This window comes from Onychostoma macrolepis, chromosome 02 (assembly GCF_012432095.1).
Source record: "Onychostoma macrolepis isolate SWU-2019 chromosome 02, ASM1243209v1, whole genome shotgun sequence".
Taxonomy (NCBI): Eukaryota; Metazoa; Chordata; class Actinopteri; order Cypriniformes; family Cyprinidae; genus Onychostoma; species Onychostoma macrolepis.
In genome coordinates this window covers 4,371,051-4,397,706 of record NC_081156.1, presented here as the reverse complement: position 1 = coordinate 4,397,706, position 26,656 = coordinate 4,371,051, and the positions used below count along the sequence as shown (strand labels likewise).

The 26,656-nt window shown below is 38.5% G+C and overlaps 2 protein-coding genes across 10 annotated transcripts in view; one reads left to right on the top strand and one right to left on the bottom strand.

Annotated features, from left to right (window-relative positions):
* rc3h1b (ring finger and CCCH-type domains 1b) overlaps positions 1 to 10,002 on the bottom strand; it is a 31,891-nt gene extending 21,889 nt beyond the window's left edge. For 3 of the 6 annotated variants that reach the window (XM_058798562.1, XM_058798586.1, XM_058798589.1), the window contains exons 1-6: positions 9,762 to 10,001; positions 7,412 to 7,850; positions 5,903 to 6,023; positions 3,265 to 3,504; positions 2,977 to 3,152; positions 2,552 to 2,752 (exon numbers count right to left, since the gene is read on the bottom strand). In XM_058798562.1, the coding sequence (XP_058654545.1) occupies positions 2,552 to 2,752; positions 2,977 to 3,152; positions 3,265 to 3,504; positions 5,903 to 6,023; positions 7,412 to 7,642 (969 nt within the window). In that variant the 5' untranslated portion in view covers positions 7,643 to 7,850; positions 9,762 to 10,001. Of the gene's footprint in view, positions 1 to 2,551; positions 2,753 to 2,976; positions 3,153 to 3,264; positions 3,505 to 5,902; positions 6,024 to 7,411; positions 7,851 to 8,749; positions 9,391 to 9,761 lie in introns of those variants that run through there. The other 3 variants (XM_058798578.1, XM_058798597.1, XM_058798570.1) reach the window with 2 other exon arrangements.
* Positions 10,003 to 11,811: 1,809 nt separating this feature from the next.
* Positions 11,812 to 26,512, top strand: si:ch211-13f8.1 (uncharacterized). 4 transcript variants are annotated; one of them, XM_058765214.1, is made up of 11 exons: positions 11,812 to 12,034; positions 16,817 to 17,089; positions 17,765 to 18,722; positions 19,395 to 19,464; positions 19,852 to 19,992; positions 20,458 to 21,653; positions 21,878 to 22,064; positions 23,556 to 23,775; positions 25,135 to 25,256; positions 25,381 to 25,556; positions 25,682 to 26,512. In XM_058765214.1, exons 3-11 carry the CDS (start codon positions 17,771 to 17,773, stop codon positions 25,873 to 25,875), a joined length of 3,258 nt encoding a protein of 1,085 aa, XP_058621197.1. In that variant the 5' UTR covers positions 11,812 to 12,034; positions 16,817 to 17,089; positions 17,765 to 17,770; the 3' UTR covers positions 25,876 to 26,512. The 4 variants fall into 4 exon arrangements, with proteins under 4 accessions (XP_058621197.1, XP_058621206.1, XP_058621180.1 ...); XM_058765197.1 differs by lacking the exon at positions 11,812 to 12,034 and adding an exon at positions 12,378 to 12,938; XM_058765207.1 differs by lacking the exon at positions 11,812 to 12,034 and adding an exon at positions 12,378 to 13,602.
* Positions 26,513 to 26,656: the final 144 nt, after the last annotated feature.

Here is a 26,656-nt window from a genome sequence, read left to right as displayed (position 1 = left end):
AAGACCATCGCCAAGCAGCTTGGTGAGAAGGTGACAACAGTTGGTGCGATTATTCGCAAATGGAAGAAACACAAAATAACTGTCAATCTCCCTCGGACTGGGGCTCCATGCAAGATTTCACCTCGTGGAGTTTCAATGATCATGAGAACAGTGAGAAATCAGCCCAGAACTACACGGGAGGATCTGGTCAATGATCTCAAGGCAGCTGGGACCATAGTCACCAAGAAAACAATTGGTAACACACTACGCCGTGAAGGACTGAAATCCTGCAGCGCCCACACGTCCCCCTGCTCAAGAAAGCACATGTACAGCCCGTCTGAAGTTTGCCAATGATTCAGAGGAGAACTGGGTGAAACTGTTGTGGTCAGATGAGACCAAAATCCAGCTCTTTGGCATCAACTCAACTCAGAGGAATGCTGCCCATGACCCTAAGAACTCCATCCCCACCGTCAAACATGGAGGTACAAACATTATGCTTTGGGGGTGTTTCTCTGCTAAGGGGACAGGACAACTGCACCGCATCAAAGGGATGATGGACGGGGCCATGTACCGTCAGGGCCAGGGCACTGAAGCCAGCCAGAGCATTGAAAATGGGTCGTGGATGGGTATTTCAGCATGATAATGACTCAAAACACACAGCCAAGGCAAGAAAAGAGTGGCTCAAGAAGAAGCACATTAAGGTCCTGGAGTGGCCTAAATCTGTGGAGGGAGCTGAAGGTTCGAGTTGCCAAACATCAGCCTCGAAACCTTAATGACTTGGAGAGGATCTGCAAAGAAGAGTGGGACAAAATCCCTCCTGAGATGTGTGCAAACCTGGTGGTCAACTACAAGAATGTCTGACCTCTGTGATTGCCAACAAGGGTTTTGCCTCCAAGCACCGTCATGTTTTGCAAAGGGGTCAAATACTTGCATTAAAATGCAAATCAATTTATAACTTTTTTGAAATGCGGATTTTTTTGTTGTTATTCTGTCTCGCACTGTTAAAATAAACCTACCATTAAAATTATAGACTGATAATTTTTTTGTCAGTGGGCAAACGTTCAAAATCAGCAGGGGATCAAATAATTTTTTCCCCCACTGTAATACCATTTCTGGTATAAATGGTATCGTTTACATTTTATTGTACATATCGATTCGGTTATCGATACCATTTGGTGCAAAAAGATATGATGCGAAAAGTTGTTAAAAATTTCAAGTTATTTTATTACTGCTGAACTTTAGCAATTGTATTAAAGTTCTTCAGTCAGGAGCAGGGAGTTATTTTTGTCTTTGTGTTTTATTTTATTAACATGAAGGGAATAGTTCACTCATAAATGAAAATTGTCATCATTTACTCACTCTCAGTTGTTTTAAACCTGAATGAGTTTCTTTTTTCTGTTAAACATAAAAGTTATTTTGAAGAATGTATTAATTTTTATTCTTGTGCTGAACACAAAAGAAGATTTTTGAAGAATGTGGGAAACCAAACAGTTGCTGGTCCCCAGTGACTTCCATATTCCATATGTTTGGTTACCCACATTCTTCAAAATATCTTCTTTTGTGTTCAGCACAAGAATAAAAATTAATACAGGTGTGGTACAACATGACAGTGAGTAAATAATGACAGAATTTAAATTTTTGGGTGAACTATCCCTTTAATGACAATCGGCAGCATGTTTAGTTCTGTCCCTTTAAGACATGCACGCATCTGTTTCTCTCTCAACTGTTTACTTTCACTTTAGACATAACTGTGTTTATATGTAAACCTTGTGTGTTTTTGACAATATTAGCGCAATCAGATGATAACTAAGATAACCAAGTAATCATGTGCTGTTTGACCATCCTTTTAGTGTAAGCATGCTTTAAGTGCAAGTGTTTTGAATAAGCGGATGTCAGAAAAGCATGCGAATGAAATGTTTAGCCGGCAAGACTTTAAACCAGAGCACACGCAAATAATGTACTTTTGTAATTGCGAATAAGTGCAGTGTCTCGTGAGTGTAACTCTACCGCTGAATCAACATTTGATGTGAATGTGTCTCACGAGTTGCAGTTGGAGCTGGAGCCGGGAGACAGTAAATACAGCACATTGCTTGAGGTAGATGTTGTGTTTTATTAGTAAATGTTTTATTATATTACTGGTGTTGCCTCCTTTGTTCACCATTACACTACTGCATATAGCCTATTGCATCTGACACTGGTGTCCTTTAGTTTTGTATCGTGAGCCCACACTTTCGAACGTTTCACTCTTGCCGCCACTGATTGCACGCAAACACACACCACACACGGGCACGGATATCACACACACGTCGAGCAAACGTCGGCCACAATGATTCAGTGAAGGAAAATGTCAAGCAGCAGCTTCTAATTAGTCATTAACATTGAAGTATATGGAAATAAAACAACTTAAGTATCGATAACAGTATCGTTTGTCATAAAGCTTATCAGTAGTCCGAAATTGACCCAATTACGTACCGGTCCAAAAAAATACCGGGTCTCTGTACCCATCCCTAATTTCTGTCATTTGAAAGAGCGAAGGAAATTCTCAAACCATGCAGACAGCTGGCTGTAATACCTTGTCAATGATGGACTGCATGTGAGACTTATGAGACTGGTCTCCATACAACAGAGAAGACCATTGATCGGGGGCGATGCGGAGGCCTCCCTCCATTGCGATTTGAACAATCTGAGAGTCGTGTTCCCGCCGAAGTGCCTCATACGTGCGGAACTCCTCTTTCAACTGCATTAGTGAAGAATCCTCATCTCGCTTAGTCACCTACGATACAGAAGAGACTCAACTGAAACCTCAGAGCTACAGCTGTTAATGTTATTGCAAATAAGCTGCAAATAAAAAAGTTAATTTGCACATTAAGAACATCAGAATCTAATTAATCCCAGCACATCTGGATATGAATAAGAAAACATAACTGCAAAAAAACACCTCATAAGATGCTTGCGAAAAGCTAAGATGAGATCAAGTGTACAATAAAAGGCACCTACCTTGAAGCAGGAGGCACGGTAGAGGAGCTGAACTACATGTCCAATACTGGTTTTGGAGGCCTGAGGAAATCTTGGTTCCAGTCTCTGGACCACAAAGAGAACCAAAACCTTCCTGGAAAGAGCAGATCCGTCTTCCAAGGCCAACAGCACCAGCTTTAGTGCCTCCTCCTGCATGGCTGTAGATAAAAAAGAAAGGGTCACATATAAGACACTAGAACTTCCACAAGACCAAATTTTGGCGATGACCATTCATGTTGGTGTGAACGGGATTTTAAAGCATCATCTTACCGGGGCCCAGGAACTGACAGCCTCTGGCTCTGACAGCAGCCCACAGGTTGGAGGAGAGCTGCTGGGGGTTTTGGTGCTGCAAAATGAGCTCAGTAACAGTTCTTTCGCCCAGAGAACGGGCCGCCCGCATGGCCCTGACCCGTCCTTCCTCTTCCACCAGCTGACAGTGCACCAGAGTCACCAACTTCCTCTGCATGGGGCGGCTCAGCATGCTCTGAGCAGCATTACTTAACCCCACTCCTAGATATAGTCAAAAATATGCAATCAATCATTTGGCCATGTCTTTCTTGGCATGAAATAAAAGTTCACACTATTTTCTAAATGTATCTTTATCGATCTTTCTGTAAATTTTTTTGTTTACTCGCCAGACTGATATACAATATATATGTATGTTTGTTAGGGGTGTGCGATATATATATTGTCTGCGATAATATCGTAATTGTTGTTTTAACGATGTGTGATTTGACAATATCGAGTATTTTGCAAAAAAAAACATTCAAAACACTCCAGACTAGTGTGCGTGCGCATTAGTGCGTTCTTTCACGGCATGATTCAGTCTATTAAAATGCAATTAGAATGATCACAAATTCAAGACATGGGGGCAGAAAACGTATATATTTATACCATTTCATATAGCCAAATTAATCTCTCTCACACAAAGTGTGCCGTTTTTCTCCAAAAATGACCAGGATTACAAATGTGATAGATTTTTTACAACAGTTCAATAAACAAGAAGTTAATTAATAGACTTACGTTTTAGACACCATATTTCCTGTTTTCGCACTATTTCGACAATAAAAATGATTCCAAACACAGCCACAGCACTGTTTTGCGTCTTTGAGCAACATGACGGTGTTTCGTTCCTGAATGAATCAACCAATTAAATGATTTGGTTCTTTCGGATCTTTTATTATTTAAATAATTTCAAATATCAGTATTTAACGTTTTATGTTTAATATATCAAAACATAATTTATGCATTTGTAACTGCAGGTTAAATGCATTCATGTCTTGCATTAAACAGTGTATAATTACATCTAAAAGCCACTTCAGATGCAGCTTCTGTGTTTTCTCTGCAGTGCAAATATGAATTTTGTTGACAGATTTCATTTGGTAACAGCCTAAATGTCTTATTATTCTAATTCACTGATTAAATGTAAGGATTTGACTCAGATAATGGACACTTTTAGAAAAAAAAAAAATCTCTTTATAAAGGTAAAAATGCGCATAAAACGTGTGAACTGACCACCACACAGAATATGAAGAATATCAAAAACTTTAGGAGTCAGCTGTCCACGACAGTCCTTAAGATACCAGCACAATAACACACTCAGCAGAATATCGTCTAATTATCATTATCTATAAAATCCCAGAAAATATTGAGATTTTTTGTCAATATCACACACCCCTAATGTTGGTGTCTATGCTGTGTATATATATATACTTATCAATGTGTCCTATGGTATGATGGAAAAATTTACAAAAAAAAAGAAAAACTCTAACACTGAAGATAAACCTCTCTCATGCTATTTGTAACTAAGAATGAAGATACATTTTGCTCATGTTATTTTTTCTCACACCATAGGACACAGTCCAATTTTCATGTCAACTACCCATATATAGCTTTTTAAATATCTGAAAGTATACTCTTAACATCAGTCAGTCAAGCATTATAATAAGATAATCACGTAGGCCTATTATTTAAATGATAGAACTTTAGTAATTAGAATTAAAACTTGGTAACAATGTATGAATGCATATTAGTGGTGGTGCTTTTTTGGTCATTCTGTGTTTCTGCAAAAAAAAAAAAAAAAAGGGAAAAATCTAACAATAACATTGATGATAATAATAATAATACAAATTCTACTAATAAGAACAATATAAAAAGCACTAAGGATTAATGAGCTGCTGGATTCATATTAATCAGGTTGTCTGCGTTCGCTTGAACTGATTTGCTGAAATCATAACAGGGACGATAATAGGTGAGCACCAGCCAATGAGACTGCCATTTGCGCATTAGTTCCGCCCACTACCGGAGAACCTGGCAGTTCTTAAAAGCTGATCCAAATTCCAAAAGGAACTCCGTTCTTTTGACAGGAAAATACAACAAACAATATCGTTTACATGTAGCACATTAATTCTGCATGTCATGTAAGACTCTCTTGCTCTTTCTTTCTTTGCATGTGCGACGGCGAGTCATGCGCCTTCACGCTAGAGTTTACGGTACGTCAAACACAGGTGCGCAGCGCATCCATTCAGATGAACTGGAAAAAAAAAAGAAAAAAAAAAAGAAACAGATCGCTTGACTGAGAGTGAATCTCTGAAGCGCTCAGTCATAGTGTTCAGCGAGAGAAAATATATCTGTGCTAAACTCATATACTTAGCCTCCAACTCACACACTGGCGAGAAAAATCTGAGAATTTAGTCATTTAGTCGCCCAGAGTGAAGATTTAGTCACACATGTGAGTGATTTACTCGCATTGTAGAGGGTTGATTGTACCCTTTTTTTTTTTTAAGCTCTGACTGGTATTTAGGGTTGGATTTTTTTGTTTTGTTTTGTTTGTTTGCTTTGTTTTTTAATGTTCTGTTCTACGTAAAAAAACAAAGAAAAAGATTGGAAATAAGAGCATATCAGTTACCTCGTGCACTGCTGAGGGGTTTGAGGTAGAGGGCCAGCTCCTCAACACACTGCCGTGCCTCATCATAATGCTTGGTGTCCTCTGGACACGTAATGAGCACCACAGGTTGCTGTTTGGGCACCTGAGAGAAAAAGACAAATTAAATGAAGCACACAGTGATGGATCTGAAAAACTGCGGTTATGCTTAAGGTTGCGCTATTGAGGGAGACAACCGCACTACTGCAGCGGTACAGCACCACCACAATGGAAAAATAAAATAATGATAATAACTGAACACAAGTTAAGTACAAAGCTTTATTTACATAAACAACACTTTAGCAACTAAATTTAGCAAATATGGAAACACTTTGTGCTGAATGAGGGGTACGTGAGCCCACGAATTTGTGTTGGCTTTGAATTCTGTCTTGTGATCTGGTCACCAGATTTCCCACAATTGGAAAACTGAACTACATATGGAATCACTCGTTTCTCTTCCCAAACAATCACTCACATCTCACTCATCTCGTAGTCTTTTTTGGTATTTATTTAGGCTATATAAACATTTATTAGTAATTTTACTGGTCACAATGTGTGTCTGTAGGCTTCAAAAATATCTTGTTTTTCACTCTTTATCTCTCCTCATTTTTGATTAGAACACAGTTGGTATTCTTTAGGCAAGGTAAGGAACGTCAAGTTTATCTGCAGAATGCAATTTACACACGCTGTTAATTTTGTTTGTAGATTAAATGTCTTGCTTGTGTGAAAGATAAAATCTCTCTTCCAAACTTTATCATCAATTGCTTTGGAATATCAGGAAAAATATGAAACCATAAAAGAGAGAGGACTGCTTGTTCTCCCCAGCAAAGTCCAGACCGGGTATATATTTTATCTTTGTTGGGAAACAAACTTAGTTGACGTAGTTTGGCTGAAACTTCACTGATTTTTTTGTGTAATTGTGGTTTCCATGCTTAAGGACATCGTATTGTTTAATTTTAATGTAATTTGCACAAAAAAAAAAAAATATGTATAAGAAAATTCATAGATGTGCGTTACAAGAAACCATGCCATGTTATTTTGGCATCGAGTCTTTAGATTTTTGGAAGTTTGGAAGGATATCATTTTTTAACTAATTAACAGAGAGAGAAACTGCGCATGTGAATTTCCTACATATGTGGAGTCTCCCTCTAATAATACTGAAGTTGCAAGTTTATTTACTTCAAAAACATGCAATGTCTTTTAGTATGCTATCAAAGCCATTTTATTAATAAATATCATGTCGGTAGTGTTGACAAAAGGTTTCTATGCTCCTGAATGTTTTTGTGTGTGCGCAGTGTGATCTCTGATCTCTACAAGTGAGTGGTGTGCTTTAATGCAGAACATTATTATAGAATGGTGATTAAACTGACAAAAACTAAACCAAAACACAGCAAAACCACCAGTGGTTGGCCCTTTACCACCACGGTGGTATAAAAATCACCATTACCACAGTTTTAGATATGCTACTCAGTAAACATGGTTGAAATGCCTCACCTGACCCCCGACCAGCTGTAGCAGGGCCGAGTTGACGGGCAGCTGCTCGATGTCAGTATTGATGGCCGTCTGGTCAAAGGGACAAGCCTTGCGGTGCAGCTTGTTGAGGCACATCTTGCAAACGGTGTGGCCGCAACCCAGACTGATGGGCCGACGCACCGTCTCCTCGAACGTCTGGGTGCATATTGGGCACAGCAAAAACTCTGTCCATTGTGGAGCTTGTACAGGCATCGTAGCAAGGTTGTTCTACATGTAAACAAGGGTGGGGGGGTTTATCTTGGGTGTGTGTGCGATTAGGTGTGTCATTTAACAAAAAGGGAATAATAGATGGAAAAAAAAATGAAAGATTCCACTGGAATCAAAAAATCTTCTGAACACAGGAGTTCTTAAATAAGTTCACACGTCCCGGGTGATCATCACATGGTGTGAAACCTGAAACCTGGAACAAAAGAGATGCAAATGATTATTAAAGGAAATTAGAAAACAGTCTATCTTTAGTGGTGGGTTCACATGATGCACATTATTAACCAACACTATTACACTGTAAAATACAGGAACCAACTGCCGCATCGTCAATCAACCACGTCTGGCAGCTGTTGCTACCCAAACAAACAAGAAAACTAACAAAAAGACTACAGATTAAACATTTACTATAAGAATAAAATTGTTTAAACCCTATTGAGGCGGGATCATTTCTTAATTTCTGAAAAGCAATGTGATTTTTTTCTTGTTGTTGTTTTGTTTGTTTGTTTTTAATGCAAGGATCAATTTTAAGATTTTTCCATAAGATGTCTTCTTTCAGATTAGTGGAAAGAAAACACCCAGAATACTTTTTTTTTTTTTCTTCTTTACACTTGATCTATTCACATCTGTAGATTTCAAATAAAGTATTCTCTCAAAATGAGTTTTTTTTTTTTTCCCATTTACTAAGCCAGAAATCTCCAGTTCAGCAGCACTTACTCCAAACTTTACAGTATCATTGCTATCTATATTCTAAAGGTTTTCAAAAAGAAGTTTGATAATGTATAATTTACCTGATTTATAATAAATTTTTTTTCCCCTTGCAGTTGACAGTGTTTTCTCATTTATGCAGTGATAAACAGATTCAAAATCCTCTCTGTAAAAACCTTTAACTCTGTCAACAAAATGAAGCAAGAATTTTGGACCTTGCTTTATCCAAAATTTCTGTTCTGGTAATGAATATATGCTAATTAGCCCACATTTAATTAGATAATAGTTAATTAGCATACTTAAACATAACATGTCAGACAACTTATGTTATAAATTCAGTTATCTGTAGAAAAAAATATGATGGTATTTATTAGTTAAAATTGTTACCTGTGGTGTTTTGCCTCAAGTAAACAGGCTGCCCACAGCTAACTCGTCTGTCAATAAACTCAACTTATAGCTCCAAGCAATTTTGAATGTATAAACATTGCATTTACTCGTATGAACATGTTTGATAACAACGTGTACAATTAACACCATTTAGCTGCTAAAAAAAATAAACCAAACTGGTTAAGTTTAATATTGTTTTCCGCTGTCCATCTCCATTAACGTTAGCTATTGAGCTAACACAATGCTCACTGGCTCCTATCTCTATCTGGACTGAATAACGTTACGCTAATAGCAAACACACAGTCTTAAATTCTTACAAGGATTGCGAGTATAGACAATGAGGTAATCCGACTCCAAAAGGCTGTTCTTCGCACAATTCCTAATGTATGAGGTGAAATGAGCGTAAATCACAGGATAAAGGCGAAATGTGCGATTTTACGGGATGTGTGTTTAGGCTAAACCACAAGAGATCCCGCGATTATGTAACACGGCAACCGCTGAACCTGACCAAAACACTAGATTATTATCCACCCCACTGTCAAAACACTGTAGCGGAAACATGACATGTGGTAAGAATAGATGCAAACACACAATCACGTGGATTACTGTAAATAGCTATTTTTGTAAGCGGAGGCCCGTGTAAACACAGTATTCAGTTCAGCTCCCTTTAAGCTAATAAGCTACACTGGCTACCGAATTGCTATTCCAATCGAATACACGGCGGAAATACAAACTACTGACAAAGACAACGCCAAAATCTGCATATGGCACGAACTAACCACCACGTAAGCCCCAAACCTTACTGAAAACACAAAAAAATAGCTCAAGCCAAAGCTACACAAGGCTAGCCGGGCGGCTAAATGTTGCAAGCGTGCTATCAGATTAGCCGTTAGCAGCCGTGTGCGGTCCACACCCAGAAACGAGCACATAATGCACGCAAAATGCGCTACTCTGCAAGCCACGGGCGCAAAATAACAAATGCACACACACTCACTCATTCACTCATTCTTACTGTGTATCGGCTATCTTCATCTTTTCTTAAGAAAACGCTTGATTATTTCCTCGGTCGCCATGTCGACCGTTATAACGGGTTGCCGAAGCAGTTCGGGAGTTCCTCGCGTAAAACTGCCAGCAGCAGCCAGCGGCGGCACTCGAGCTGATCGAGGAAGAAGAGAAGGAACTGTTGAGGACCGAGCGCCTCCTCTGGCGGAGCAGCGCGCTGCAGTCGGGCTCACGGTGTAAACACATGCAGCTATGGAAGCTCATTTCCGCCACACAGAAAAACAGTGCTTTGGTAAATCGTAATTATGTCAAAAGAATGATACAAAAAGTCGAAATTCTGACGTAATAAGTCATATTTCTGAGATTATAAGTGGAAACTATGACATAAAACGTCAATTGAGAGATGAAAGTCAAAATGATGACATAAAAAGACAAAATGATGACATACTAACTCAAATTTATGAAATAAAAAGTCATAATTAGCACACAAATGTCATTTATAAAATGAAACAGAATTTTAATATAAAATTCATAATTAATACAATGATGACATTAAAAGTCATATTTATGAGATACAATTGAGACAAATTAATGATATACTAAGTCATAATTCTGAAATAAAAGTCATATTTAAAAGACAAATATAAGACATAAAAAGTCACAATTATGACAAACAGATGAAATTATGATATATTAAGTCATATTTATGATGAAAAAATAAATTATAAGATAAAAGTCACAATTATAATTATAATTATGACATAAAAAGACACAGTTATGACAAACAGATGATATTATGATATATTAAGTCATATTTATAAGAGGGGAAAATAATTATCGTTCCGGTCAAATATTGCAGCGCAAATATTATTAACATCTTTAATATGTGAATGCTGGGAAATGACCATGGCATAAATGGGATAATCAACGGCTAGCTGTGCATTAAACGATTTGAATGCACTTCGTGGAGGCAACCACCCTCCGCTGCGCGTCGGGCGGTTCTTCGCCTCCACGTCGTGCATTCAAATCGTTTAATGCACAGCTAGCCGTTGATTATCCCTTACATATCACCCAGTGTAATACTGCAAATTCCCTTTACAGTAAATAACTGTAATACCCTTTGCATCATTAATAATACATTGTTATTACCCTATTTTAAACTTCTAGACAATAGGTTTTCTAGACTAGGCCAACATAAAGTTTGTTCACAAACTTTTAACACATCTAGAGCCCTTAAATGCATACCTCCCCTGCTGAATAAAAACAATAGAACCCTGCCCAAAACACAATAGAAAATGTAATGGTTTTAAGGGGAATTGTATTGGTTTTAATGGAAATTATAATGGTGTCTACTGCACTGTAAAAAAAAAAAAAAATTGAACGAATTTTAAAAAAATTATTTTACCAGCTTCAGCAGATTTTTGAGTTTGCTCAACTTATTTTTGTGGGAGATTCTCACATTTTTGTTGCATAAACTTAAAACGACAAGTTGCGAAAACTCAAAAATCTGCTGAAGCTGGTTGCCTTAAAATTTTAAGTTGGCTCAACTTTTTTTTTTTTACAGTGTGGTATGCGATGGATTCTATTGGTGGGATGTTAAATCCTATTGGAAAAATGACCAAAACACACTACAAAAAGAAATTTTGTAATGTTTTTACTGGAAAAAGCTAATGGTTCATAATGGTATTTTAATGGAAACCATTGTAATTTCTGTGATGGTTTCTATTGGGCTTCTATTGTTTTTTTTTAGCAGTCGTGTCTTTAGCGAACCGGGAGATCATTCACTACCTTCTCCCTCCTTTATTTTTTAAAGTTAGACAAACTTTCTTAGTATTCCTCAATATATTCATTATAAACAATATAAGAAGAAAAAAATAATAAAATATAATATAATGTTTTCTGATTATTATTATTTATTTATTTATTTTTTGTAAAAAGTGTATAGGGTCGCTAGAGACACGAGGTATCTAAATGTGTAATATTTTTCCTGCGGAACAATATTTACATATCTGATGACTCAATGTGCAATGCATCCTCAAGGTGGCACTGTTGGATACACAATGACGACGTGATGTTTCACTCATAATTACCGCAGGTATAAAACAAAAGAATATCATCAGCAAAAAAAATTGAATTGGTTTGAATGGCTTTACTGCAGAGCAATTACTGTAGGCAATGTCGCGAATATGAGCCAGAGGCTGAACATACTGCGGAAGTGCGCTCTGAAGATGACAGCGATGGTAAAATCAGCTGCTTAAACTGAACCCTTCCAAGTTTCAAAAGGTAACGAAATACGCTTTATTTTATTCTTCTGTAATTGTTCTTAAAATATCAAGAGAGTATTTTATTTTTTATTTTTGCTATTGCAACAGTTAGAGATTCAGCTGTGCTGGATATGTAGGTATGGTCTCCAGAGACACGAATATGTAAGGGATAATCAACGGCTAGCTGCGCATTAAACGATTTGACTGCTCGACGTGAGCGCGCGGAGGGTGGTTGCCTTCGAGAAGTGCATTCAAATCGTTTAATGCACAGCTAGCCGTTGATTATCCCGTTTACGCCATGGTCATTTACCAGCGTTCACATATTAAAGATGTTAATAATATTTGCGCTGCAATATTTGATCGGAACGATAAAAGGTTATTTTCGTCTGTATTACTATTTAACTTTAAGCCTCGTTCAGACTGTCAGCCCAAATCGGATTTTTGTGCAAATCCGATTGAAATCCGATCATATTTAAATAGTCTGAACGGCAATTAACTACATTAAATCCGATTTGTGCAAATCCGTTTCGAGCTACATTCGTATGTGGTTTGGAATCCTATTCAAATCGCATTTCTGGAAATCCGTTTCAGTCTGAACGGTCAGATCGGATTTAGCGTAGCTTTTTCACGTCCTTACGCCACGTAAAACGTAAACACGTCAGACGTTTTTGCAGAAAACATGCTGAACATCTTTGCAGAAACAAGCCTGTGTCGTTGCGAAGTGCAAGTCAAGCGGAAAAAACAATGTACTGCTAGTATATGTACCTCTTTGTGTTTTGAAAGTAGCAGAGACCAAAAAAAAAAGAAAAAAAAAAGCAAAGTAGCGGAGACAGCATCATGGAATAGAGCCGCACATTTAAGCTTCCTGCGTTTCTGCCGCTGCCTCACAAGACAAAATATAATATTACAGCGCAACCGCGACGGTAAGACAACATCTGTATTGCAAACTGTATTGCTGTTACTGTTGTTTTTAGCGTAGTCATAACAATGCAACGGCATTACCATAGAAACCAATGCGCATTCAGTAAAAACGAAAGAGCGCTTATTTACACACAAATCGGATATGAACAGCTGCGATATGCTGTGTGGACAGTCAGTTATTCAAATCCGATTCCATCCGGATATGCACAAAATCGGATTTCGGCTAACGGTCTGAATGAGGCTTAACTGTATGTTACTATGGTTACCAATGTTTAAAGGAAGCGCATTAATATAGAACGTGATTAAACTGACCTGGAACTACCTGTGCAGTTCAACGAATTTAATCAACACCTGCCAGCCAATCAGAATCGAGTATTCAGACAGACCATTGCTGCGTCCCAATTCGCATACTATCCGTCCTAAATAGTATTCGAAAATAGAATTAGTATGTCCCAAATCATAGTATGTTTAAAAAAGTATGCCAAAGATTCCCGGATGGTCTACTACTTCCGGTTAGAATTCGAAGTGCAGATCGATGCACACTATAACGGCTAAAATTGCCCACAACACATTGCGCGGTGGACGAGGATTCGATCAGAACTACAAACACGCATAAAAAGTGTTTAAAAACTACAAACATGGCAGATATGCGCGACCGACGGACAGGTAGAGAAAGGGATTTGAGTGATAAATAATCAGTATCTAACCTGATGAAAAAATATTTATTTAGTGTTATCCACGTTATATTTAATCTGCAGCAACACTGTGAACTTTTATAATGACACGTTTGGTCATTAACTTTTAAATGCATCATTATGCAAACACATGAGCAGAGTTCTCGGCATGAAAGACCCGCGATGTGCTTCTGTATTTCTCTCCAATACGGAAGGAAATCAAATTAAACTAAATGTGGATGATGTTAACTGTGCTAAGATGATTGACAGGGCAGTTTAAACAGTTACAGGATGCACGTAACTAAGCAACAGAGCGTCCGTTAAAGACGCAGCTATGACGAAGTAGTATGTTCCAAAGCTTGCCTACTATTCTGCTACATACTCAAAGTATGTACTTTTTCTTCACAAAAAGAGTACATACTTTTAGGGCATAGTATAAGTAGGCGAATTGGGACGCAGCACATGGCATAAGTATATAATAATAATAATGATTAATAATCAATTAGTAATAATGATTGGCGAAACATTCTTGCATTTAAGGGGTAGTTTATTTATATGATCATCATCATTCATTACATCACATTACCTCTGTCTGTACCGTCTTATTTTTTTTTCTTCCATGGGCACCAGGGCTTCGGTCTTTTTGACATATTCATAATTTATTAGTGAACTTCTATAGTTCACAATCAGGTAACTGATGTAATTGGAAGTGCGGCTGCGCAGGGGAAGATGATGATGGGTCGAACCGAGAAGAGCAATAAAATAGTTATGTTTTTTTTGTGGGACGATCGCTTTTTTTTTTTTTTTTGCAATATTTTAAATTTATAGTATTGAAGTAGTAGGGTGAAGTCAGCTAAAATGGGCCACGTTTTGGTAAATGACTTATAATACCATCAAATAAGCTATGCATGAGATCTAATGATATTCGTATAAATGGGTCTCTTAAATATATATATATATTTTTTAAATGTGAAAAAGTATAAAAGTTTTAAAATGATGAGAGTTAGAGTATCAGCAGATACCTTCTTGAGCCACGGCACAACATTCAGGTAAAATGGGCCAGCTGTTCAGTTAAAATGGGCCAATATAAAAAGAGAACAACACAGGTAATTTCAGCTTAAATCAGTTTATTTTTTTAATAGTAAATTGACACTATTGTCTTTAGTGTGCCATAGCAACACCATAAATGTATTTCATTAAATAGAAAGTTTAATGAATATTTAATTAAACAATGCAATTAAAAATGAACTGATCATGTTGTATAGGTGTGTGTTTCTGTGCATTGGTGTCTTTTGTGTGCATTTTTTTAAAGACTGGTAAGATTTTGTATGGATACATATCTACAGTAGGCCTATAAACCTATTTTCACCCTCAATTTCTGTGTAAAAGTGTGTGTGTGTGTGTGTGTGCAGTCCATTTTACTGACATCTTCCTTTCTTTCCCTTTCTCTTCTCGTCTCTCTGTTTCCTTTCTTTGCTTGTCCTCCTACCATACTGTCTGCAATTAAATTGTTTTAAAAGACTGTTAAGATTTTGTATGGATACATATCTAGGCCTATAAACCTATTTTCACCCTCAATTTCTGTCTAAAAGTGTGTGTGTGTGTGTGTGTGTGTGTGTGCAGCCCATTTTAGCTTAACCAGCCATTTCTACCTAAAATGACCTTTTTCACAAAAATCAAAGTTTCGTTTATAAATTAAACTTTTTTTATTTGAAAGAGCATGTCAAAACATTGTTCATAAACCTTTGCTTTGTTGGTAAGCTTACTTATAATACCCTTATTAGTGATTAATTCAATTTTCTATGTCAGGCTCATTACCTTACAATTTCTCTGACAAGCTTCATGTAACACTCTGCCCTGCCCGCCTTAAAAAACTCAGACCAATAAAAATTATTGTTACATGTTAACAAGTGTTGAAGCAACAATGCAAGATCAGTTATTGTGATTTTCTGTAAAAATGTGAAGAGATATGATGCTACAACCTTATTTGGCCCATTTTACCTGATAGCCCATTTTAGCTGACTTCAAAAAAACTTATCTTAATTTGCCTATTCTGCCTATGCCACGGGCCGGCCCTGGGGGCACTGTTCTGTCAAAAAGCACCGTATGAGACGTTAAACCGAGGTCCTGACTCTCTGTGGTCATAAAAAATCCCAGGATGTCTGGGGTGAGCAGAGCTCATTATCATGTAAAGAGATATGCACCGAAACGAGTCGCTGTGAACAGAGCTGTTTTTGACAAGGTAAAAAGGGTGTTGTTTTTCATCACTGAGACCATTTCAAGAAGACCCTAAGGCATCCGATGTCCCCTTTTGAAGCACAGCCATCACAAAATCAGACTTACTTTAAGATCATTATGAGGTTATATAATGTAAATATAAAACATAAAAATAAATAGTTTAATAGCTATGATACTGTTTTTGAAATCAAATCTTTGCATAGCTATAACAGGAAACACTGGAATCTAACAATGCCTTTAAAAAAAGAAACAAAAAACAAAACAAAAAACAGCTAATCTTAAAAAATTAAGCATTTACATAAACCCATATAGGAAATAAAAGAGTTATCAAATAAGCATGTTATAAACTCATGAAACATTGGTGTTTCATATTTTAGAGCACTCACTGCAATTCATGAAAGAAATCAATTAAATCTGTATGTGGGAGTGTGTTTGAAAAAAATAAAAAAAATAAAAAATCAGATGTAACCCCCTTTGTAATTCTTAACATTTTCATAAGTAACTGTAATTTAATTACACCTTTCTTCTCAGTAACTGTAACTGATTACAGTTACTTTTATTTTGTAATTAAATTACATAATTCCGTTACATGTAGCCTAACTAGTTACTTCCCAGCACTGTGTATCTCTGTGTTACAGACAGTAAACTATAATACAGCCTCATGAATATTATGATCATAAAACAATAATCTAGGTCATAGTATTTTTGATTTTTGTATTTGTCAGTACTGGAAAATGTTCAAGTTTCCCAGGCAGATTATCTTTTTGTACAATTGCAGTCTCTAGCATCTCTCAAAATACTTGATCTATCACACGTGACCTTTACATATGAGTGCACTTTTTAAATAACATTTCTGTGAATTGTACCAACTTATGCAATGAAATGCTGCAGTTGACATCAAAGGAATTAAAGTACGCATTTATTTTCCATTTTTGTCTAATCCGTCTGATTTCTGTGGGGATTAACAGACCAATCATGAATATTGAGCGAACGCTCATAGGTTAGAGATGGAATCTTCCACCAGTGGATGCGCAGTGATAGGTGCCGGTGACAGCTGAACGAAGATGAGCATCATGGGAGTAATTCCTCATATCAACCGGTAGCATTTGTTGTTGGTTTCGGCCATTGAAGTATTACTGGACAAGGAGAGACAGGAATGATTCTGCATGTTGGGTCAATGCGATTTATTCAACTGAACCTGGAAATGTAACAGACTCGAATGAACCATCAGTGAAAGTAAGGTAAGATATCATACAGTATATAATATTATATCATGTATTAGGTCAATATTATGTCATAATAATGTAATGTCATTGATGTTGACATGTTTGTTTGCGTGTGTGTGTGTGTGTGTGTGTGTGTGTGTGTGTGTGCGTGTTATTATTATAAATTCTCCATCACAGTTTATATCACAACAAAAATATTTCATAAATCTTATTTACCTGCATCCTTCTCTATATCATCTCTGTCATGGTTAACCTAAACCTATGCAGAAAGTATGCAATATTTTACTTCTTATAACTTAATTTTAGGTACTAATACATACAAACTGTAGATCTGTCTATACTCACAGTTCAGAAACCTGTGTCAGTAAATTTTGAGATCAGTTTTCTAGTAGGGACTGATAAGTCTGTATTGTAACAGTCAATTCACTATACATCCATTGTGATATATTTTTCATCATCTTCAACAGAGTAACTTTGTCATGAATTTATCTTTATTTTAGATCTCTTGTTGTGGATAATCTAACACTGTGAAAGTATTGGTATTATGCAAACTCTTACATAGTTTGTTGTGCGTAAAAGGGATTCAAGAATATTTAATCTACTAACATGGAATCCATAAAGAGCGGCTCTGCAAAACCTTCCTCTTCGTCTTGTTTAAATTTGTGTCTGGCATTTTTTTTTTCTTTAAAGTGCAAAATGGATGAGGAGACGGAGGATCTCTCTGAGACACAACCACTAAGAAGTCTGGCAGACCAAAGTCCTCAAAGTGGACCCTCCGCCAATATATTAAAATCCAAAGCATCTCTCCCCTCCTGCTCCCATGCCCCGGGTTCAGCGGTTTCTGCCCTGCAATCTAAAGTCAAAGCAGTGTCCCGGAGAAAGTTAAAGGGGACGGAGAGAGATGATCTATTACCAGAGGCTTCCACAGAAGAATCAGTGAAGAAAAACCAAGACGATGAAGCGCTGTCTACTTGTCAAACGGAATACACCGAGCAGAGCAATAAGCCAAACGCTGGCGATAAAGAAGTGCTGGAACCCAACTCTGGGATGCAAGGAGAAAAAGAGACTTGCAACAAAAATGGGAAAGACAGCCCATCTCAAGGTGCACTAGAAATGTCCCGTGGGCTTTGTGAAGGGTCTAGCCTGGAGAACATTGCAGTGGGTGTAGCTGGTGAGCCTCAAGGAGACATCACAATGAAGTCAACAACGTCTTCTCCCAGGCACTGGGCTCCTCCCAAGGGCTTTTGGCGAGTGGCACGACCAGAGACGTTACTTCTAAATTCAGAGAGTTCTTCCACACTGGCAGCTCCAAAGGATGTGCCACCCACAACTGAGGAGGGTCCGAAACGGAAACCAAAACTAAAGACTGTGGGCGCTGTTGTTCACAAGGAGCTGCAAAGGTCTGACAGCTTGGAATGTGCTTTTCATAGGTGTCTCCAGAAGGAGATTGCAACAGCAGATCTAGCTGGTGGGCTGTGGAAGGCAGACAGTTGGGAGACTGTGTGCTCCAGGGGAGAGTCTTTGTCTATTGCAGAGAAAGTCGAGATGAACAAGACATACCTGAACAAATACCAAGTTGATGCCATCGAGATTAGTACTTCCATGCATCCAGAGGGACAGTATCAACCACCAAAGGAGCCACACAGAGGTAAGGCCTTAGATTAAAGGGATAGTTCACCCAAAAATGAACATTCTTAACTCATGACATTGTTTCTTATGTGGAACACAACAGAAGATATTTAAAAAAAAATTCTCAGTGTTTTTTATTTGTCTCTACAATTAAAGTGAAAGGGGTCCAATCTTGTTTGGATCCCAGAGGTCTTCAAAATATCTGTTTGTGTTCATTTAATTACCTTGTGCAGTTTTTCACTGTATTTATGATTTAACCAGCATTAATCACCCATGGGTCACTGAGCCAAAACTCACAGCAGGGAGGTTGGTATGATCTCTCAGAACAGATGTGGCTGCCTGTCACTGTAATTACAGATGAGGGGGATGGGTTTGGGAGAAAGTGGAGCAGTGGAGATAATAGTGTTTTAATACCGCACAACGTAGGGATAGATAGGCTGAAATCTGCCAGCTTGGTTTTCTGGAGTGTTGTGTAACAGCAGGACTACAGGATATTGGTTCAGTGGGTTTGTACTATTCTTCCACTTGCACATAGCATCCTGTTGAATGGAATGATCAGATGTTGAGTCCGGTCTTGTAGTGGATGGCCAAAATTATATAAATGTTTTTTTTCACATTATTAATAATTATTGAAATTATGACACATACCAAATGGGTTCATTATTCTACAACAGTATGTGTTTTTGTACAGATTTACCTTCCTACAAAGTAGGTGAATGGGACTCAGCAATCATCACAAGGGACCCTGTGTTTAACTATAGGTAAGACATATTGTCCTCAATCAAGCACATCATTGAATACGGTTGTTCATTTGCTCTCAGCTGTGGTAGACCTCTGTCAGAATACAAATCCATGTAAAGACACACATCTCTTCATTTAAAGATTAGGGCTTGCACATAACATGCCCATGAAAGAGATTACATAAGACAGATTTAAGCTTCTGACATTCTGTATATTTATTTCTGATTTGCGGGAAGTATGGTGCAAGTTCATCATATTGACACTCTAATGTTCGTGGAAATAATAGGTTGTACGCCTTTTGTATGGCTGTTGAGACATGAAAACATTTGAGAAAATCATTCATATCATTTTGAATAATTACTACACTTACTCAGGAGAGTGTAAAATTTATTTTCTGCTTTGGACAGACCGCTGATCTCCACTGCCGAAGTAACTCTTAGTCCACGTCATGAACAAGCAAAGCGTCTGTTGGAAAGAGCTAGATTCAAAGCACGTTCTCAAAACCCTAAGAGTGAAACCCCCACCTGCCTTGCTCAAAGAGAGGGCCTGTAAGTCACCTCAACACTTTCTACTGCTTTCTTGTTGTTGTCTCACATCATGGTTGTCTTTTTAAAAGTCATCTACTACTATCTTTTTTCCTGTGAACAAACCAAAGCAATCCCCTCTAAAGTCATGACCCATATCCTAAGATAAACAGAAATATTTATTTAAGCAATTCATTCAGAGTTGTGTTCCTGTGTTATATAATCACGTGTACTGCATATAACACATATTTGGCAAGCATTTTTATTAATCCTGTCACAAGTTGATGATCAAATAAATCAAAAGCCTTCATTCATGTTAATCTATTTAATCTACAAATCTACAAACAAATAATGCATTTGCCGTTTGTTTCCATTCAGGTTTGAATGATAATTATGTAACATTATGCAATGATGTAATAGAGATAATGATACAGATAGTGATTGCAGATCTCCAGGTGTTCTGTAAAATCTCTTGTATCTGCTTTATAGGGAGGTTTTACCAATCAGTGTATCATCTACATTGCACAGTGCTGTTCTTATCACGGCTCAAGAGGAGGTTACTTCACCTCTTCAGTCACCAGACATCCGGGGCAGGAACCATGAACGTGGGTTGCGCTCGCGTCGATATGGCCAGTCGCCGACACGAGTACGTTTCGAAGACGAGTCAGAAAAGGAGGCTGAGCGACGATACCTGGAGCGGGTGCGTGAACGCGGGCCAGTGGTGGCTGAGAAATCCCACTCCACCCAACAGCTGATGGCAGAACCTGTGTACAACATCCCAGAGGAAAGCATGGGGGCGGCGATAAACTGGGTAAACGTTGGTATCCCTGTTGCCATATTAACCAAGGAGGGAGAGTGTCTGGCTGCCATGGTGTCAAAGGACGATATGCTCAGGACATGTGAAGCCTGTGGAAGCATCTTGGGACCTGCACAGAACAAAGATTGCCATTCCCAACCAACACACAGTATAGTAGATTCTCAGGAGAAGGCTGCCCCTAGATGGGCCACCCCTGGCCAGTCATGTCGCCGAACCATCCACCCGACTTCCACGGAAAGTATAACTTTTACTGGAGGTGTCAGCCTGGCAGAAAGTGTAGGGCGGGGAGGTGTAGGAGGTGCAGGCGAGAACACATCAGCTTTTGGGAAGCTTCGAAGAAGGAGCAGAAAAGGAGAAAGCAGAGTTGAAAGCAGTAATGGTCCGTATGCTCGGAGTCAGGATCTATGGGCTCAGAGAAGGAACTCCAAAACCAGGTCAAGTCTGGAGGATAAAACTACTCGTTCTAAATTGACACCTGAACAAGGTGCTACAGAAACCTCTACTGACCTTGAGAATAAGGATCTCTCTAGCAATGTCAAGGACTCTCCCCCCCATCTCCCCATCAAATCTGCTCTGAAATCAAGTTCCAAGAGTCGGCCGGCAGGCCAACGGGTGGTCAAGCTAATGCCCTCGGTTCAGTACCGCCTAATTCACCTTGACCACAAGCTAGATGGGAGCTCTCACCACGAAAACATACTGCCTGAAGAGCACCTCAGTGTCACTCTCAGTGCCTCCCCTCAGGTTCATCCAGTCACCTCAGGACTGACTTCTTGCAACAGACCATCCTCTCTCAGGTATTCCTCATCTATGCTGACCACTGACCTCCAGGCTCTAGCAATATGGGACTCTGCAGGTGACCTAGTAACAGGTAAGTTTACCTGGTTAAATGATCAAATGTGGCATCCCACTAGCTGACTCAAAATAATTTTTGTCTAATGACAATTTTTCTGCTGAAACCTTGATGTTCTTCTCTCAATGCTCTGCATCTAGACGCTGCATCTACATGAACAACAGGTTTAAGCAACCTGATTCATAATTGGTTTATCAATTCCTACTCCAATAACATTTGCCCATTCATTTGTTGTGCATCAGGTCATTTGGCAGGTGAGGGTGTCTGCAGAGATCCCAGAAGCACTTGCACAGCACCCATTCCCTCAGATTGCCGCCTGGGTTTGAGAGCTATGGGTACATCCAAAGCAGAAGACTTGAGGGCAGAACTTCTGAGAGCAGAGCACCGAAAGGCTGAAATACATTGGGATGACAGTTTAGTTGCGTCTAGGTAAGCTATGTATATCTTACGACAGAGGTTCTCAACTCTGGCCCTTGAGATCCACTTTCCCGTAGAGTTTAGCTATAACCTTGATCAAACTCACCTGCCTTTAACTTTCCATCAATCCTGAAGACCTTTGTTAGGTGTTCAGGTGTTTGATTAGGGATAGAGCTAAACGCTGCAGGAAAGTGGACCTCGAGGGCCAGAGTTGAGAACCCCATTCTTAAGAGGTCCCTTATGCCTGGTTCACACTCCATAATTTTCAAAGTTGTTGGATCTCTGCTTTTCTCACACTTCACAATGAATTGGCGACAGGGGGTCACACATTACACAACTTTTCAGTGGGAAGGATCACCAACAACTCTGCCTTGTCTACAAACTACGTTTCACAACCAACCACGCCAGAATTGATATGAGAAATAATGTAAGATCAGGCGAGAGACTTGGGGAGGGTTCTCCCGCGAGAATGGATTTATTCCTGTCAAAAAACGGTAGCCCGCAAAAAGCTTACAATCCAAGTTGTCTGTACAATGATTTGCAGTGAAAAACAAGAAAAGAACTTTCCCATGCCGTGTTGTGCTCTCTCATTGGCTGGAGGTCATCGCCGATGTCATTTCCAGTCAAAACACATTTTACACTGCAGGACTTTGAGTCACCAACAGGTCCAGATATTTAGCGTGCCAAATATCTCACGGGCATCGGCGATGCATTGGCACTTTACCTGTATGCTTAATAATAAATAGATAGGTTAAAAATAACTAAACTGGTAATCTAGTGTATGAAATGGCCACATCTGGAATGCAATCATACTAAATAGCTTCCATTATAATCAATGGAGTATCTGCTGTCTACATTGCAGTTTTGTTGATTAGTATGTCACATCTGTAGTCACATCCATGCACTCCCCTGATGCGAGGTAAAACATCAGTAGTAGCAGTGGTAGTATTGCTTTGTGTTGCTCACCCTGTAGATACATTTGCATTTGTGCAAAGAAAATAACACAAACCTGTTATTAGTTTAGTTTGAAAAATTAATGTGAAAGCTGTCATGTGTTCCTGGGAGTGCACTGAAGTGCTGAACCTGAGACCACATGTAGGAGGTGGTATGCATTCGATTGCAATGAAACTGTGGCATGATTTGTGTGAATGTGAAAGCAACTCAAACTCGGGTCTGCACTTGTTCAGGAAATAAAGTAACCTGCACATGTGGTTTAGCCGATGACAATCAAGTTTGACACAGATAAACCAGCAGTTAGGTAGATGTATTAAAAGGTGCATTGTTTCTAAATGAAACTAATCCTGCCACTAACCCAGAACCTGGTTACCCAAAAATTACCAACAGTGTGTAAATAACCCAATAACCCAATAACGAGGCTGAACCCAGTGTTTGGGTTAAAAAAAAATACACACAACATTTTTAGAATTTACTTAACTTTAAGTACAAGTTAAACATCTTTCAGTACAGCTTCCATTATGGACTCCTTCTTTCTCCTATGTGTAGGAGAGCAGGGGAGCGAGAAGGGCGACCTAAGCTATCCCTCCGTCGCTTTTTCTCAGCCATGGGACTGAACAGTATGGGTAAGCTGGTGAAGGGAAGCCGGTCCAACAGCATGGAGCACCTGTGTTCCCCCACTGCCCGCTACAATTCTGCCTCCCCAAGTCCTACACACAGAGGCCTAGTCCCTCTGAAGAGGACCCCCTCTCTCCAGTCTCTCCATACAGTGAGTTCTCTTCTTAGTTAAAGACAGAGTTAAAGAGACCACCAACAGTAGCACCCCACCCTTGCAATATCAAGAGAGATCATTTGGACTGTATCTCTGGCTTTGTTTAATGAAATTGCAAAACATATCATGTAGTTCATCTGCTGACCACAATGCATCTGCAGACTTGCAACATATCAGTCTTGTGCACCGAACAGAACAAACTAGAAGTAACTGCTTTCTATTTAAAGAGGCAAATTGACATAAGATGCATGTTTACTGAATTTACTTGCTGGGGAAATTAGGTTATAGAAAACAGAATACTAAATCCTAATTCACACAGACTGACGTAACAGAGACGTTCATCAGGTTTTGTCAGATCAGTGTGTTACCCCTGTCAAGTGTCCCTTGCATCGGTTGCCGATTGTTTTGGCCGAGTGAACGTGTTCAGTCGCTGTTTGTCAGGTTGTGTAATGTCTGAGAAATGACCTAACGGTAATCTGTTAGTCGGTGTCTGTTGGTGCAGTGGGAATTAGCCTTAATACCAACAGAATGAATATAACAAAACAAGTCTGGGTTATATTTTAACCTAAAATCACAATAAATGTGCATTTTGGTTGGTTTTACAGTATGTGTACTTACAGTGTACTTACCCAAGACAATACTGGTAGTATAAGATAACTACATGGGTTAAGGTTAGGTTTAGGGGTAGGTTCAGGGTTAGTACCTAGTTATTACTCAGTTATTGTAATTGCTATAAGTGCATAGTATGTAAATGTGTAACTGGACTGTTAAATAGTCTACCTGTATTTTACTGGTATTACTTTCATGACAATTACCCCTTCATTCTTATTATGAAAAGAAACAATGGCATAGCCTCTTATTTATATTGCAAAATATTTATGCACCATGCTTTGTATTTATTATATGCTGCAGTGTTTGAAACAATAAAGTGCGAGAATGAGAATGCTTAAAATTCAGCTTTGCCATCACAGGAATAAACTGCATTTGAAAACACATTAAAAAAGAAAACAGTTATTTAAAATTGTAATAATATTTCACAATATTACAGTTTTTACTACTGATTAAATAGATGCAGCCTTGGTGAGCATAATAGACTTTTTCCGAAAACATGAACAAATCTGTAAAAATGGTAGTGAATAAACTTTTTTTTTTCTTTTGATTTTGAGGTGAAATATGACGTTTTTTTGTGAGATTCACCAAAGACTTTAGATGTGTTAATCTAAACTATAATGTCCATGTAACGTCAGAGGTTTGATCATAGTAAAATCCAAGTCAAATCAAATAGCTAATTTGTGTATGTGAATGTATATTAAGAATCTGGTGTTTCAAAGCTGTTATGTTGCTCTCTGCCATCAGGAGTCTCCTTTGGCTCAGTTACGTAAAGCATCTTCTGTCCAGAGTCTACAGTCCCCAAAGAGGAAGCTTGAACGTTCCACTATTTTGGGAGAGTTACCACTGCTACTGAGTTTGGCACCAAGGTCTGTAATATTGTGTGTGATAAAGTCTCTGTACATTTTTAGCAATAAAGATCTCTTGATTCTACTGTAAAACCTTATTGAATATGTCGATTTTCTGATTGAGCTGTTGATATCTGTGTTTCAGGGAGCTTCAGAAGGAAGAGAACATAGAGTCACTAGAGGATTCTCGAGGAGCAGGTCCACTAGGGCGTCTGGTGCAGGCCTTTCCAGACGGGACTTTACTGATAGAACTTACCAGACCTGCCAACAATAGACCCTTTGGCTTCGTCATCTCCAGGGGCAAAGGAAGACCTGACTCAGGTTAGACTTCTACGTCCTCCACATTTGCCTCCATGACACTGAAAAAAAACAAAAAAAAACACCATTTGAGATGTTTCAAATCATTTAGAGGTATTTTATCAAAATCAGTCATGCTGGTTTTATAGGTATATACGTGGAACGGGTCGGAGACAGTGCCACGGAGAACATCTACACTGGACTCCTGGGCATTGGAGATGAGATTCTAGAAGTCAATGGGGAAATCGTAGCTAGACTGACCCTGGATCAGGTTATACGCCTCATGACCCGTGATAGCAAAGCCACGATCCGGATTCTGCCACATTCCTGGGTCAAGCACTGATGCAAATTATGGGCAAAATATGGAATTATGAAGAAAAGATCATAAAGGAAAGTTTACAAAGCACTTTTAGACAGTATTGTTCTCCAGTCTTGGGTTAGGAAATCTCAAATGGCTTGTGCAATGCATTGTTTACAGAGAAATAAGAAATAAAAACATCTAAAACTTGTGGGTTTTTAAAACACCTGCCACTGGTCTTTTTTAATAATTGGGATGATTCATGTTGTAGATGGATGGATGAGTGGATGGGTGGATAGAAACCAATGCAAACCGTTTGTGATCACTTTAGTACAAACGGAATGCGCAATATTCTGGCTATTTACATTCATTAAATTACATTCACTGTAAAAGCCTAATGTCAGTCTAGCATTACTGTGCAATAACTCTGTGTGGAAAGCTAAATAATGGAAGCAATATACAATAATAAGCAACTCCCAACAGTGTGTAGATTTTAGCTTTCAACAAATTATCTTAACATTTGTGCTTGTAATATTTTGTTAAATGCATAGTTTACCCAAAAATGAAAATTCTGTCATTATTTACTCACCCTCATGTTGTTCCAAATGCATATGACCTTCTGTGGAACGCTGGTATCCAAACAGCATCAACATTCATTATATGAAAAATAAATAAATTAATTAATTGAACACACACACACACACACACACACAGGAGAAAGAAAGTCATACAGGTTTGACAACATGAGGTTGAGTAAATTATGACAGTTTTCATTTCTGGGTGAACTATCCCTTTAAAAAACTAATTAGTAATTACCATAACTGGT